This window comes from Babylonia areolata, chromosome 32, assembly GCF_041734735.1.
Source record: "Babylonia areolata isolate BAREFJ2019XMU chromosome 32, ASM4173473v1, whole genome shotgun sequence".
NCBI classification, from domain to species: Eukaryota; Metazoa; Mollusca; class Gastropoda; order Neogastropoda; family Buccinidae; genus Babylonia; species Babylonia areolata.
In genome coordinates, this window is record NC_134907.1 from 11011791 (window position 1) to 11027637 (window position 15847).

Sequence of the window (15847 nt, forward strand, 5' to 3'; positions counted from 1 at the left end):
ATGAGTACGACAAAAGTAGCACCTGCAGAGGACACGACGGCTCCTGCTGAAGAAGGCACCACCACAGCTCCTGCTCAAGAAAGCACGGAAGGAGAGGCGCTGAAGCAGTTTCCTGTAATTCCGGGTTCGTTGTTGCTGTGTTGTGTGTGTGTGTTGTGTGTGTGTGTGTGTGTGTGTGTGCTGTTGTTGTTGTTGTTGTTGCTTTTCCTTCCTTTCTCTCTTATCTACTTCCAGTCTACTTTGTTTACAAGCTTTCTTCTCGGTAGGCTGATGGGATACTGTTAATGCACCCCCCCCCCCCTCTACCCCCCCTCCCCTTCCTTTTAATTTTTTTGTAAGTAGTAGTAGCAGTTCTTCCCTTTAATTTCTGTTAGTAGTGGTTAGTAGTAGTAGGGGCCTTATTTTTTTTTTTTTTTTTTTTTAACCTCTAGGTCCTTTTTTCACCCCTCCATGTTCTATTATTGCTTAGTTTTGCATGTTTACTCTTAATTTCTTTTATCGTCAATGAAAATAAACCTCTATTCATCCAAAATCTTGAAAACTCTGTTTGTATTTTGGGATCACTGTCGAGCAGATTTGTGAACTTGTTAAGACATTTTAAAATCTTTATTATTATCATGATTATTATTAGTATTATCATTTTTTTTATCAATTTATTTATTTATTTTTTTTTTTTTTATATTTTTTTTTAAGACTTTGTCCCAGTTTTAATGTAAGTGTTCGGGCTGTTTGAGTACTTAGTAAAAACTAACCTTTCGGATGCTAGTCTAGTGTTACAGTGTCTTAAACAAAGTGTTTGCCTCACTATTCCTAGTTGTATCAGAAGAATTCTTTACAAACTTTGTGTCTGTATTTGGTATTGTCTAATTTATTCAATATTGTATATGTATGGATTGAATCTCCTCTCATATCTTCTTCTTTTCAATGATGGTAATTTGCAAGTAATGATCTTAACCGTTCTATGTATGTCATATCTCTTGCATTCCTTTACTATTCTTAGTGGCTCTCCTTTACAATTATTTTGTTTTCGAAAACAACAGATTGTCTTTTAGTCTTAGTGTTGATTTTCCATTCTTTCTTTTCTACAGTCTTTCTACTTCGTTTACAAGCTTTCTTCCTGGTAGGGGTGATGAGATAAGATATTGTTTATGTGTTTTTCTTTCCCTTCCCTTGCATTTATGTTCCATCATCCATAAACAGAAGGTAATCGCAAACATTCTCGTCCTCCTCCCCCCCCCCCCGCCCCCTCCACCCCACCCTCCTTCCCCCACACCCACACCCCTGCATACAATAGGAGACATGGCTGCGTCCTTCCCAATGAACGTATTTCTAATCCTGCTATCACTCCCCCCCCTCCAACCCTCCCCCCACCCACCCACCCACTCCCCGTTCCCCCCGAACCTGCCACACCCCACCTCCCTATTTTCAAGCTAAAATATATATATATATATTGGTTGTCGACAGGCAAAGGGTTTGGAGAGAAATTCATGAATTTAAGTTTGGCCATACGCACACGCGCGCGCGCGTGCACATACACACACACACACACACACACACACACACACACACACATACAAACACACACACGCGCGCGCGTGTACACACACACACACACACGCGCGCTCGCGTTCGCGCGCGCGCACACACGCACACACACACACACACACACACACACACAGAAAGGAGAAGAAATGAAAAGAAACAACAACCGAAACACAAGGTCATGGCACAGACACACGTTCTCTCAAAACACACACGTAAGCGACACACGCGTATGTGACACACACACACAGACACACACACACACACACACACACACACACACACACACACACACACACACATACACACACACACACACCACCACCACCACCACCACCACCACCAAGCAAACAAACAAACAAGCAAGCAAACAGAAAGAAAAACAACAACAACACACACACACACACACACACACACACACACACACACACACACACACACACATCTAAACATCAAAACCATACCAAGCCACACACAAAATAAACACAAGAGTGTAATAACATTTTCATACCAACCAACCAGACACCTTCATTGTTCATTTCTCTCTAGTCTCTGATTTTAACCCCAACTCCACACACACCTTCTATAAAATTTTGGTTTCACATAACACAGGCACGAGAAAATTCGTATATCAAAATTGTGTATGATGATATGCTTACAGAGGAAACAAAACAGCGAACATGGATTAATTTCGTTTGAAATTATATTACAGAATCTTGGTTTAGGACAGGTTTGGAATAATCAGTCAACATTCAATATTCATAGACTTAGCCACGTTATAATGAATAAACTAGAATATGGATATGTTTTATTCTGGAAGAGAAACAAATCTGAAAATAAATCTAAACTACTGTTCTATAATAAAGTTACTCGTGAATACAGAACCGAGCCTTATTTGCTTGAAGGATATCTTAATTATAATCAAAAACAATCATTGTGCAAATTAAGAATATCCTGTCATGATTTAGCAATAGAAAAAGGTCGATATTTCAACATTCCAAAAGAAAGGAGACTTATGTTTACAATGTCAAACAATAGAGGATGAATTTCATTTCTTAGATGACTGCGAATTATACAAAGAAATTAGAATCGAACTCATACAAAAATTTCAAAATTACATTCCAAATATTATTAAACCCAGTCAGCTAATACTGGAAGACAAACTTGTGGGACTGTTTGGGAAATTTGTCAGTAACTGCTGTCAAAAGCGCCATAGCGTGCAAGAGTGATTCAATGTCTTGTTCAGCATTTATCTATTTTTGTTTTGCTTTTTTTTTTTTTTTGCTTTTTCTTTTCTTTTTTCTTTTTCTTTTTTTTTTTTTTTTTTTTTTGTGCGTGGTTTCATGTAACATTGCATGCGTGTCTTATAAACCTTGTTCAGGTTTAATTGACATTAAAATTGATTCTGATTCTGATTCATACTAACAGAGACAAAGCAGCAGAAATCCATCAAAGACATCTGCGAAAACGTACGCTACTCGCCAACTCCTTCCATTGACCGGTCCAACGACGCTTCAGGTGTACACCATTTGATACGCAACGAATCGCCCGATTCGCAAGGAGAACCGGTCCCCACCCCACTCTTTTCGTCAGTCCGGTTGCGTCTGGCGATCATCTCTTGGTACGGGATGGCCATGCTTTATGCGCAACGGACCAACTTGAGCATTGCCATGGTGTGCATGGCTAAGGCCGTTTACGACAATACGACGGAAGAACGCAAAGAAGAATCCGAATGCGAAGAGTTAGCCCACACTGACCATGTAAGCTGAAGAAAGCGAGGGGTATGATGTATGTGTGTGTGTGTGTGTGTCGGGGGAGGGGTGGCCAGGGGGGCGGGGGGGGGGGGTGAGGGGATGAAGGAGAGGGATTGAGAGAGAGAGAGAGAGGAGATAGTATGCGCGCGATCAGGTGTGTGTCTATGTGTCTGTGTGTGAGAGGAGAGGTGACGCGTGATGCGTACTTGCATGGATAGATAGATAGATAGATAGCTAATACATATGTAAACACACACACACACACACACACACACACACACATATATATATATATATATATATATATATATATAAAGAGAGAGAGAGAGATGTTCATAACTGGGCTCCCCCATAGCAATGGCTGACATGCTGACATCGTGTTGAGCATTATTTCGTGTGGACCACAAAGACAGAGGACAGGAATTTCAAGACAAACAAAAACACAACAACAAAAAAACAAGAGAGGCAAGGCCTTCAAGACTCACTTGTGATACACTTTAAAAAAAAATCCAAGCTATTTATGTACTGAGTATAATTTCAAAATGTAATGTTTAAGATGAGAAAGATCAGTTTAAAGCAAATTAACTCCCCTAGCATTAATTACAGAGTAATTTCCCTTTTTTACTATCTGCACCAAGACGTTTGCAAAATAATTAAAAAAAAAAATTCCATGCTTAGCAAAAGAAGTTCCTGTTTGAACAAAAAATGATAATAATGACTGCTCTAGCTGTTGGGTCAGAATATCAGATCAAAGTGCCAAGTTTAGAGAATACAAAAAATCTAAATATAACAGTAAATGCAGTTTGCATATAATTAGGCTTCATTCTTTACTTTTTTTGTGCCCATCCCAGAGGCGAAAATATTGTTTTAAACAAGATGACTGGAAAGAACTGAATTTTTCCTATTTTTATGCCAAATTTGGTGTCAGCTGTCAAAGTAGTTGCAGAGAAAATGTCAATGTTAAAGTTTACCACGGACACACAGACACACACACACACACACACAGACAACCGAACACCGGGTTAAAACATAGACTCACTTTGTTTACACAAAAAATCAACCATTCAGCCAGAGGACAAGTAAACAGACCAAAAATTAATCAACTAGGTATATTCTCTGTTTCAACTCTTCCTTCCTGCCTTCCCTACCCAGTCCCTCCCTCCCTCCCTCCTTTCCTCCTCCATACCTCCGCTCTTTGCCTTCCTCCCTCCCTCCCTCCCTCCCTTCCTTCCTTCCTTTCCCTTTTCCCCCTCTTTACCTTTGTACCTTCTTTTTCATCTTTCCCGCTTTCCCTACTTTCTCCCTTCTTTTCTTCCTTCCTTCCTTCTCCCCCCCCCCCCCCCCCCCTTCATCCTGCCTTTCTTCTTACACGCCTTCCTTTCTTCCTTCCTATGACCTTCCTCACTTTATTCCCTCTTTCCTTCCTCTGCCCATTCTTCCTTCCTTCCGACCTCTGCCCTTCCTTCCTGCCTACCTTCCTTCCTTCCTGCCTGCCTGCTTTCCTTCCTCTGCCCTTCCTTCCTTCAATCCTCTGCCCTTCCTTCCTCTGCCCTTCCTCTGTCCTTTCTTCCTTCCTCTGCCTTTCCTTCCTCTGCCCTTCCTTCTTTCCTCTGCCCTTCCTTCCTAACTTCCTCTGCCCTTCCTTCCTCTGCCCTTCCATCTTCTGCCCTTCCTTCCTTCCTTCCTAACTTCCTCTGCCCTTGCTTCCTTCCTCTGCCCTTCCTTCCCTTCCTTCCTTCCTTCCTTCCTTACCTTACCTTACCTTACCTTCCTTCCTTCCTTACAGGAAAGCGGTTTCGACTGGGACAAGACTCTCCAGGGCAACCTCCTGGGCGCCTTCTTCTACGGCTACCTCGTCTTCCAGCTTCCAGGGGGCATGATGGCCGAGACTTTCGGGGCCAAGGCGGTGGTGACGGCTGGGATGCTCCCGGTGGCCATCCTGACCCTTGTGACCCCGGTGCTGACCGAAATTCACTACATCATCCTCTTCGTCATCCGCGTCATCGTGGGCATGGGACAGGTGGGTGGTGAGTGGTGGTGGTGGTGGTGGTGGTTGTAAGGGGGTTGGGGTAGGCGGGTGATGATGATGATGATGATGTTATGGATTACATATACAGCACTTATCCTCCTCGGTCAAGAGACCAAGCTGTAAGCGGTTTACAAACACGGGAGTCATTGATTGATATGAGTACTATCATGAGATACTACTATATGAGAGCCTATCCTCCTCGGCCAGAGACCTTCTTCTTCGTTCGTGGGCTGCAACCCACGTTCACTCGTATGTACACGAGTGGGCTTTTACGTGCATGACCGTTTTTACCCCCAGCCATACTCCGTTTTCGGGGATGTGCATGCTGGGTATGTTCTTGTTTCCATAACTTACCGAACGCTGACATGGATTACAGGATTTTTAACGGTGCGTATTTGATATTCTGCTTGCGTATACACACGAATGGGGTTCAGGCACGAAGCAGGTCTGCACATATGTTGACCTGGGAGATCGGAAAAATCTCCACCCTTCACCCACCAGGCGCAGTTACCGAGATTCGAACCCGGGACCCTCAGATTGAAAGTCCAACGTTTTAACCACTCGGCTATTGCGCCCGTTCTGTGCAGGGGAAAGGGGGGAAAAAGATGGATACGTTTGAGATGATGAACGCGCGCGCGCGCGTTTGTGTGTGTGTGTGTGTGTGTGTGTGTGTGTGTGGTTTGTATTTCTTTTCTTCTTATTTTGTCACAACAAATTTCTCTTAGATAGACAGATGGATGATCTTAGGACAAATGGCTGCTGATGCACATTTCTCTTTAAACATTTTGGGCTTCTTCGAGAGACAGAGCTTTAATTAACTACTTTAGGAGGTGGGGGTGTGGGGGGGGGGCGCTGTTGGGAAAAAAGCTGTTGGCGAAGCGATTGGTTTTTGGTCCAACCGAATACTTTTGTACCGTCGACCCGAGGAGGGGAGGGGTTTGGGGGGTCATCTCCAAAATTCCCAAACGTTTTTTTCTTTTCTGCGTAGCCGCCAGTGGTATAATTATTCATGTCGCCCCGATTTTTACCATCGTTGGTTTTTACCATTCTGTTCATAGCTGTGATTTCTGTCTTTGAAATGTTTCGGTGCCAAGGCAAGACAAGGCAAAGCAAGGCAAGAAGTATATTTCATGTGCCCAATATGGGGCATTGAAACATAATACATGAATATCTGTTACACACACCATAGGAATATAAAATGAGTGATGTCAAAAAGATAAAACGAACACAAAATTCCCACACGAGCCAACATCTGTACGAAACAAACAAACAAACAAAAAACAAGAGAGGCAAGGCCTTCAAGACTCACTTGTAATACACTTTTTTTTAAAAATCTAATCGTTAAAATGTGTTCTGTATTTGTTATTTTTAAGCTTCGGGTTAAAAAAAAAAAAAAAAAAAAGAAAAAAGTTCTAATGGCAGATTCGTACCCCACGTTTTCGGGTGAGAAGAAACTGTCTTACCCATTACGCTATCGTGACTCCTTTACTGACGTTCTAAAGTTTAATATTTAAACATGCTTCTTTAAGGGCGATAGATCGATTGCGGTATTCGCAATGAAAACGCCGTTTAAATCATATTGTTCTGGTGTATCTTGGGAATTCAAAAAATCTTTAAGGGCAATTAAAAATTCTTTTTAAGTCTGCGGTAAAGGAGACGTGGCTATCGCCGCAATCACACTGCAACATTTAGCCTTTTTCTCTGGATCTAGATAGATGTGCAAGTTTAGTTACACCTGCCGGGAATGTAGTATGACCCGGTCAATTCAATTTCTTTTCTTGTGTTCATTCCAGTTTTATAGTTTTAAAGTTGATATGAAAATTGAGTATTTTGTTAAACTAATAACATGTAGAGCCAAGTACAAGTACTTCCTAAATGTCTTATGAAGTGAAAAGGACTTCATTTTGAGAAAAGTCAAGACTGGAAATTTTCACGTTCCATCAAGGGTATTAACTCTCATGGTTTATTATTTTAAACTGTGAATTCCGACTGATTTAGCTGATATTTTTATATATTTTTTATCGTGTATTGTTGATTGAATATAGGATTGAACGGGCAGGTCAACAACTTGAACTTGAACAAAATGGCGTCCTTCGTTCGCCAGGAATATGAGCACGCGCTTTGAATATGTATAAATATGTGTACGCGATTGACTTTTGCCCATGACCTTCAGGGCTCAGCCAATAGATCCATAACGTCCACTCGTAGTATTGATTTTAGTATTTTCCGAAAAAGACCACTTGGGCGAATGAACATAGTGAAAGCCCTGTACACTGAGAGTAAAACACACAAGCTTTTTATGTATTAAGTATAATTTCAAAATGTAATGTTTAAGAAGAGAAAGATCAGTTTAAAGCAAATTAACCCCACTAGCATTAATTACAGATTAATTTCCCTTTTTTACTATCTGCACCAAAGACATGCAAAATAAATATAACTTCCATGCTTAGCAAAAGAAGTTCCTGTTTGAACAAAAAATGATAAAAATGACTGCTCTTGTTGTTGTGTCAGAACATCATATCAGAGTGCCAAGTTTAGAGAATTAAAAAAAAAAAAAAAAAATCAGGAAATTCAGTTTGCATATAATTTGGCTTTTTTTTCTTTTTCTTTTTTTGTGTGTGCCCATCCCAGAGGAGCAATATTGTTTGAAACAAGATGACTGGAAAGAACTGAATTTTTCCTATTTTTATGCCAAATTTGGTGTCAGCTGACAAAGTATTTGCAGAGAAAATGGCAGTGTTAAAGTTTACCCCCACCCACCACCCACCCCCCACACACACACAACCGAACACCGGGTTAAAACATAGAGTCACTTTGTTTACACAAGTGAGTCAAAAAAGTAATAGCGAAGGTTTATAATTAACACACTTTCAATGACACAGCTCTGTAGAAAGCATAGTAAACAAATGGATTGCTAATTTTTTTTTTTTTTTTTTTTTTTTTTCAGTCAGTTATGTACCCAGCAGTAACCGCTCTTTGGGCCAAGTGGTCGCCACCAATGGAACGATCGCTGTTAGTGGGAATTTCGCTCTCAGGTGAAAGTGTCTGGGGTTCGAAGCTGCTGACTGTGTTCGTTTTTTCCTTTTCTTTGCTTTTATTTCTTTCATTTTATTTTTTCTTATTTTCTCTTCTTCTTTTTTTCTTTTTTTTTCTTTCCTTTTTTCCTTTTTTTTCTTTATTTTTTATGTATTTATTTTTTTTTTTTACATTCACTTCCTAATACGGATGTATGGAATTTGAATTTTCTTTCTTTCTTCCTTTCCTTTTCCGTGTGTGTGTGTGTGTGTGTGTGTGTGTGTGTTTGGTTTATTTCATTTCTGTGTGTGCGTGTGTGTGTGTGTGTGTAGTTTATTTCATTTCTCTGTATGTGTGTGTGTGTGTTTAGTTTATTTCATTTCTGTATCTGTGTGTCTGTGTGTGTTTAGTTTATTTCATTTCTCTGTGTATGTGTGTGTGTGTGAATGTGTGTGTGTGTGTGAATGTGTGTGTGTGTGTGTGTGTGTGTTTAGTTTATTTCATTTCTGAGTACTAATGTGTGAATTCATTGTCATGAAGCACTTTTTTTTTCTTCTTCTTTTTCCTCTTATATCACTGTCGTATCGACAGCTATTTTGTTTTTGTTTTGTTTTTTCTTCTTCTTTTGCATTCGTTCTTTCAGTTTTGTTCGTTCTTTAGTACCTAATCTTTTTTCTCTTTTCTTTTTTTAATCTTCTTATTTTTTTTCATTCTTTCTGTATTTCTTTTCCTTTTCTTTTTTTTCACCCAGTAATTTTTAAGGCGTGCGTGTACATGGCTTAAATCTGAAGATTTTCTCTCACTTTGCTCATTATCTTTAATCTTTCTTTATTTTCTTTCATTCGTTTTGTTCAATCTGTCTTTCGAACATTGTCCGCCTCATTTCCTGTCCTTTTTTTATGTTCTTCGTTTCTTTCTTTCTTTCTTTCTTTCTTTCTTTCTTTCCTAATGATGCCAATAGACGGCTTTCTTTGAGAGATATCGATCGCCTTGGCTATGATTGACAGGTTGAGTGGTTCTCTCTCTATATATACTCTGTGTGTGAGTGTGTGTGTGTGTGTGTGTTTCCTTCCTTCCTTCCTTCCTTCCTTCCTTCCTTCCTCAGTTCTTTCCTTCCTTTCCTTCTTCACCGTTCCTTCCATCCCCCCCTCCCCTCTAATTTACCTTCGTAACTTCCCTGCCATCTTCCTTCCTTCCTTCCTTCCTTCCTTCCTTTCCTTCTTCACCCTTCCTTCCTTTCCTTCTTCACCCTTCCTTCCTTCCTTCCTTCCTTCCTTCCTTCCTTCACCCTTCCTTCCATCACCACCTCCGCTTCGTAACTTCCCTTTCATCTTCCTTCCTTCCTTCCTTCCTTGCTTCCTTCCTTCCTTCCTTCCTTTCCTTCTTCACCCTTCCTTCCACCACCACCTCCCTTCGTAACTTCCCTGTCATCTTCCTTCCTTCCTTCCTTCCTTCCTTCTTCACCCTTCCTTCCACCACCACCCCCCTTCGTAACTTCCCTGTCATCTTCCTTCCTTCCTTCCTTCCTTCCTTTCCTTCTTCACCCTTCCTTCCACCCCCCCCCCCTCTCCCCTTCGTAACTTCCCTGTCATCTTCCTTCCTTCCTTCCTTTCCTTCTTCACCCTTCCTTCCACCCCCACCCCCCTTCGTAACTTCCCTGTCATCTTCCTTCCTCCCTTCCTTCCTTCCTTCCTTCCTTTCCTTCTTCCCTTCCTTCCTTCCTTCCTTCCTTTCCTTCTTCACCCTTCCTTCCACCACCACCACCCCTACTTTACCTTCGTAACTTCCCTGTCATCTTTCTTTCTTCCTTCCTTCCTTCCTTCCTTTTTTCCTTCCTCCCTGCCTTCCGTCCGTCATCTGCCCCTCCTTCCTTCCTTCATTCCTTCATTCCTTTCTTCCATTCCTCCTACATTTCTTCTTTCCTTCCCTTCTCACTTGGCTCTGGTTGATTGATGGCAATGATTCATTGATCGATTGATAGAGTAATTCTCTCTCTCTCTCTCTCTCTCTCTCTCTCTCTCTGTTTCCATGTCCCTCTCTGTCTGTCTGTCTGTCTCTCTTTTTGTCTTTCTTTCCTTCCTTCGCTTCCTTCCTTCCTTCCTTCTTTCCTTCCTTTTCCTTCTTACCCTCCCTCCTTCCTTCCTTCCACTTCCTCCCCTGTCTTTACTTTGTATCATGGCTGTCATCTACCTTCCTTCCTTCCTTCTTTCTTTCCATCCTTCCTTCCTTCCTTCCCTCTGCCATTCCTTCCTTCCTTCTCTCTTTTCTTCCCCCTTCCTTCCACTTCCTTCCCTATCTTAACTTTGTAACTTGGCTGTCATCTACCTTCCTTCCTTCCTTCCTTCCTTCCTTCCTTCCTTCCTTCCTTCCTTCCCTCTGCCATTCCTTCCTTCCTCCCCTCTTTTCTTCCCCCTTCCTTCCACTTCCTTCCCTATCTTAACTTTGTAACTTCGCCTTCATCTACCTACCTTCCTTCCTTCCTTCCTTCCATCTGCCATTCCTTCATTCTTCCCCTCTTCTTTCTTCCTTCTTTCCCTCCTTCAGTTCTTCTTTCTTTCCCATCTTCTCCTGCCCCCCCTCCTTCCTCCCTTTCCTTCCTTCCTTTCTTCTTCCTCCCTTCCTTCCTTCCCTTCTTCTCCTGCCCCCCCCCTTCCCCCTCACCCACCTTACCTCCCTTTCAGCCATTCTTCTTTCCTTTCTTTCTTTCTACCTTCCTTCTCGAGGCTGGTTGAGTGATTCTCTCTCTCTCTCTCTCTCTCTCTCTCTCTCTCGCGCGCGATTTCTGATTATGTGTGTGTGTGTGTACGTGCGCGTGCGCGCGCGTGGGCCTGTGCGCGCGTTGTGTGTATGAGCACCCTTGTGTGTGTGTGTGTGTGTGTGTGTGTGTGTGTGTGTGTGTGCTTTTGCCCTCAGGAGGTCAGTTCGGAAACGCTTTTATACTGCCAGTTGGGGGGTTGCTGTGTGCCTATGTCAGCTGGCAGTCTGTCTTTTACGTCGTCGGTATGTCTCTGCTGAGTGCCTGCCTGCCTACCTCCATACCTACCTGGCTGTTGTATGTATGATAGTCAGTCGTATCCAACCATGACCACCACCAGAAGAGCAGAGAAGGCAACTAAGCTGGGCTTAGAATTTGATTATAGTGGAGAGTGTCTTGCCGACGTTACACCCCCAACTCTCTGGACCAAGAGGGTTTTAGGACAGTCGGCGTTGGGGATGGTTCCTCCTAAAGGCCAACTAGGTAGTACCCCGAAGGCTGCAGCACTAAGAGCCAGGCGCAATCTTGCCTCTCAGTTTTGAGAGGCATGGTCCATGACAGAGAGACTGAACTGTGAATGACTTCCCATTGCAAATGCAGTGGAGAAACTGTTGATCATACCTGCCAGCCAATCGTCTTGTCAGAGAGGACACACACAGACAAAGAGTGGATTCCCATCTTGACCCCTACCCCCCCCCCCCCCCCCACCACACCCCTTACCCCCCCTTCCCGCCCCCCTCAACACACACACGCGCGCACGCGCGCACGCACACACACACGCACACACACACACACAACAGCCACGCCCTGCCCTCTTCTTCCTACCGAGTCTATTTCATTATACTTTTATAGTGATTGCGTGCATGCTTGAAACGAAGTTAGGTCAGATTCATGTCAGACGCACATGCAGTATACATCTCTCTCTCTCTCTCTCTCTCAATATGTATGTATGTATGTATATATATATATATATATATATATATATATATATTGCCCTGAATAAATAAATGAAAATAATAAAATAGTGTGAACACTGACACCAATCAAGTGTGAACACTGATTGGCGAGCGCGCGCGAACACACACACACACACACACACACACACACACACACACACACACACACACAAAGAGAAGGTCAGTAATTGAGAAAGAAGATAAATGAGCGAAGGTTGTAACTAGTAAAAGGTGCAGGTTGAATCAATTGATTTTGACTCAGTCTTTTTATCTTCTTTTTTAAAATTTGAATAAACTAATCAAAAGAACAGTGGGCGGGTTTTGGTTTGTTTTTTGTTTTTTTGTTGTTGTTGTTGTTTTTTTTTGTTTTGTTTTTTTTTTTGTTTTTTTTTGTTGTTGATGTTATTTTGGGGGTTTTTTTGTGTGTCTGTGGTGGAACACTAAGTCCAACAAGTGGAATGATGGCCTAGTTGTAACGCATTCACCTAGGAAGCGAGAGTCTTAGCGCACTGGTTCGAATCACGGTACAGTCGCCAATATTTTCTTCCCCTCCACTAGACCTTGAGAAGTGGTCTGGTCGCTAGTCATTCGAATGAGACGATAAACTAAACCGAGGTCCCGTGTGATAGCATGCACTTAGCGCACGTAAAAAAAACAACAAACAAACAAAAAAAAACCACGGCAACAAAAGGGTTGTCTCTGGCAACATTCTGTAGAAAAATCCATTTCGATAGGAAATGCAAATAAAACTGCACACAGGGACAAAAAAAAAAAAAAAAAAAAAGGGGGGGGGGGGGGGGGTTGTGGCGTTCTCAGTGTAGCGACGCGCTCTCACTAGGGAGAGCAGCCCAAATTTCACACAGAAGAAATCTGTTGTAACGAAAAAGAGAAATAAGCACAATACAAAACAATACAATACAATACAATACAATACAATACAAGTGCTGTTTTTCAGGTGCCTGTGGGTTCCTGTTCTGTTTGCTGTGGATGGCCTGGGTGCACCCCAGCCCGGCCCAACACAAGGGACTCAGCAAGCAGGAGAGGACGTACCTCGAGAGGACCATCCCCACGGTGGCTGAAAAGGACAAGCCGGTCAGTGGGGTCTTCTTCATTGTGTACCCGTCTGTCTGTCTGTCTGTCTGTATAGTGTATTGCATTGTATTTTCTTTTCTTTTTTTCTTTTTTTTCTTTTTTTTCTTCTTTATTTTGTCACAACAGATTTCTCTGTGTGAAATTCGGGCTGCTCTCCTTAGATAGAACGCGTTGCTACACTGAGAGTGCCACCTTTTTTTTTTTTTGGTGTGTGTGTGTGTGTGTGTGTGTGTGTGTGTGTGTGTGTGTTTATTTTACCTGCCTGCAGTTTTTTTTTATGTGTTTTCCGATCAAAGTGGATTTTTCTACAAAATGTAGTAAGGTGGGTGGGCGCGGGTTATTGAGAGATGGGAAGTTTCTAAAGAAACGTGCTACATAAATGTCCATTATCATTAGTTGTAGTTGTAGTAGTAGTAGTAGTAGTAGTAGTATAGCTGGGCCAACAGCAAATTGAGAACTGTATGAGTCTATTGCAAAGACAGTATAGTCTTTTGTGAAGGACTATGACTCTCAAACTTGGAGGCAAAATTGCACTGGCCCTCAGTGCCGCAGCTTTGGGGGCTAGCTAGTTGCCCTTTGGGAACCATCCCCACCGCCGACTGTCCTAAAAACCCTCTTGGCCGAGAGAGTGCGGGTGTGACTTGGGGCAAGACACTCTCCACTATAATCAAATTCTAGCCCAGATAGTCGGGACAACACTTGCCTCCTCTGCTGTTCTGATGGTCATAGTCGAACACGACTGACAATCAGACTATCATCATTTTTATCATTATTATTATTATAATCATTGGCAGTATCGGCATTTCTTCCCCTGTACGTTTCCGTTTATAAGACGGAAAAATTGCTTAATAATATATTGATATATAACCTCCATATTTCTTCCCCTCGCTAGACGCTTTGACTGGCCTTCTTCACGTCTCTTGACAGGGGAAGAAATGTAGAGTATAATTATTATTACAATGTTATTCAAACAAATTTACGATTTTTCCATCTAAGAAATGAAACTGAATGGAAAGAACACAGGGGAAGAAATGTGGGACAGTGCCTCATTATTATTATTATTATCATCATCATCATCATCATCATCATCATCATCATCATTAGTAGTAGTAGTAGTAGTAGTGGTAGTATCATTATCATTATTATCATTATTATTATCATCATAGACGGGCGCAGTAGCCGAGTGGTTAAATCGTTGAACTTTCAATCTGAGGGTCCCGGGTTCGAATCTCGGTAGCGGCGCCTGGTAGGTAAAGGGTGGAGATTTTTCCCATCTCCCGGGTCAACATAATTATGTGCAGACCTGCTAGTGCCTGAACCCCCTTCGTGTGTATACGGCACGCAGAAGATCAAAAACGAACGTTAAAAAATCCTGTAATCCATGCCAGCGTTGGGTGGGTTATGGAAACAAGAACATACCCAGCATGCAAACCCCCTAAAACGGAGTATGGCTGCCTACATGGCGGGGGTAAAAAAAAAAAATCAAAAAAAATCGGTCACACACGTTAAAAACTCGTGTAATGTACGAGTGAACGTGGGTAGTTGCAGCCCACGAACTCCGAAGAAGAAGAAGAAGATAATCATAATCATTTTTTTTCATTATTATCGTTATCATTGTTATGATTATTTTGTCCAATTCCTCAGGCAGGGACGCCGTGGAAGGCTATCTTCACCTCTCTCCCTGTCTGGGCCATCATAGCGGCGCACACTCTTGGCAACTACACCTATTACATGATCATGACCCAGATGCCCACCTACATGAAGGAGGTGCTCAAGTTCAACATCAAAGCTGTGAGTTACTGTAGCAGTTAATGTTTTTGGGGGGAGGAGAGTGGAGAGGGGGGGGGGGCGGAGAGACAGAGAGAGGGGGGTGTGGAGTGTGGAGAGGGGAGGGGGGGGATTGGGTGGGGGGGTTTTGGGGGGTGCTGGTTGGACTGGCTTTTATTATTTATTTATTTATTTATTTTACTTTATTTCTTACAATTAGATTCACATGATAAAATCATATGTACCCAAAGTGCCTCAATGTTATAGTAACATAACCCTGCTTTCAGTTGTGTGTGCGTGCGTGTGTGTGTGTGTGGGTGGGGGGGGGAGGGAGAGGTTGGTGTGTTTGTGTGTGTGTGTGTCTGTATGTGTATGTCTGTCTGTCTGTCTGTTTGTGTCTCCTTTCACTCAGATGGATCTCAAGTTTGTATTGTATTGTATTGTATTGTGTTACTCTTTTTTGTCACAACATATTTCTCTATGTGAAATTCGGGCTGCTCTCTCCAGTGAGAGCGCGTCGCTACACTGAGAGCGCCACCTCTTTTTTCTTTTCTTTTCTTTTTTTTTATTTTTCCTGCCTGCATTTTCTTATTTGTTTTCTTATCGAAGTGGATTTTTTTTTTTTTTAATAGAATTTTGCCAGGAACAACCCTTTTGTTGCCGTGTGTTCTTTTACGTGCGCTAAGTGCTTGCTGCACACGGGACCTCGGTTCATCGTCTCATCTGAATGACTAGCGTCCAGACCACCACTCAAGGTCTAGTGGAGGGGGAGAAATAATGGCGACTGTGCCGGGATTCGAACCAGTGCGTTCAGATTCTCTCGCTTCGTGTGTCATATTTCTCTGTCTCCTTCTGTCACTCAGAATGAATCTCAGGTTGGTTTGTCTGTCTTATTTTTCTCTCTCTGCCAAGTTTATGTGTCTCCTCTGACCCAGAA

General features: G+C 42.4%; 1 protein-coding gene across 1 annotated transcript in view; it reads left to right on the forward strand.

The window, feature by feature from the left end:
• The window catches only part of LOC143276431 (sialin-like), a 21373-nt gene continuing 5526 nt past the window's right edge, over positions 1-15847 (forward strand). The window contains exons 1-6 of the mRNA XM_076580921.1: positions 1-114; positions 5083-5316; positions 8273-8360; positions 11254-11340; positions 13007-13143; positions 14788-14934. Of these exons, the coding sequence (XP_076437036.1) occupies positions 1-114; positions 5083-5316; positions 8273-8360; positions 11254-11340; positions 13007-13143; positions 14788-14934 (807 nt within the window). The remainder of the gene's footprint in view (positions 115-5082; positions 5317-8272; positions 8361-11253; positions 11341-13006; positions 13144-14787; positions 14935-15847) is intronic.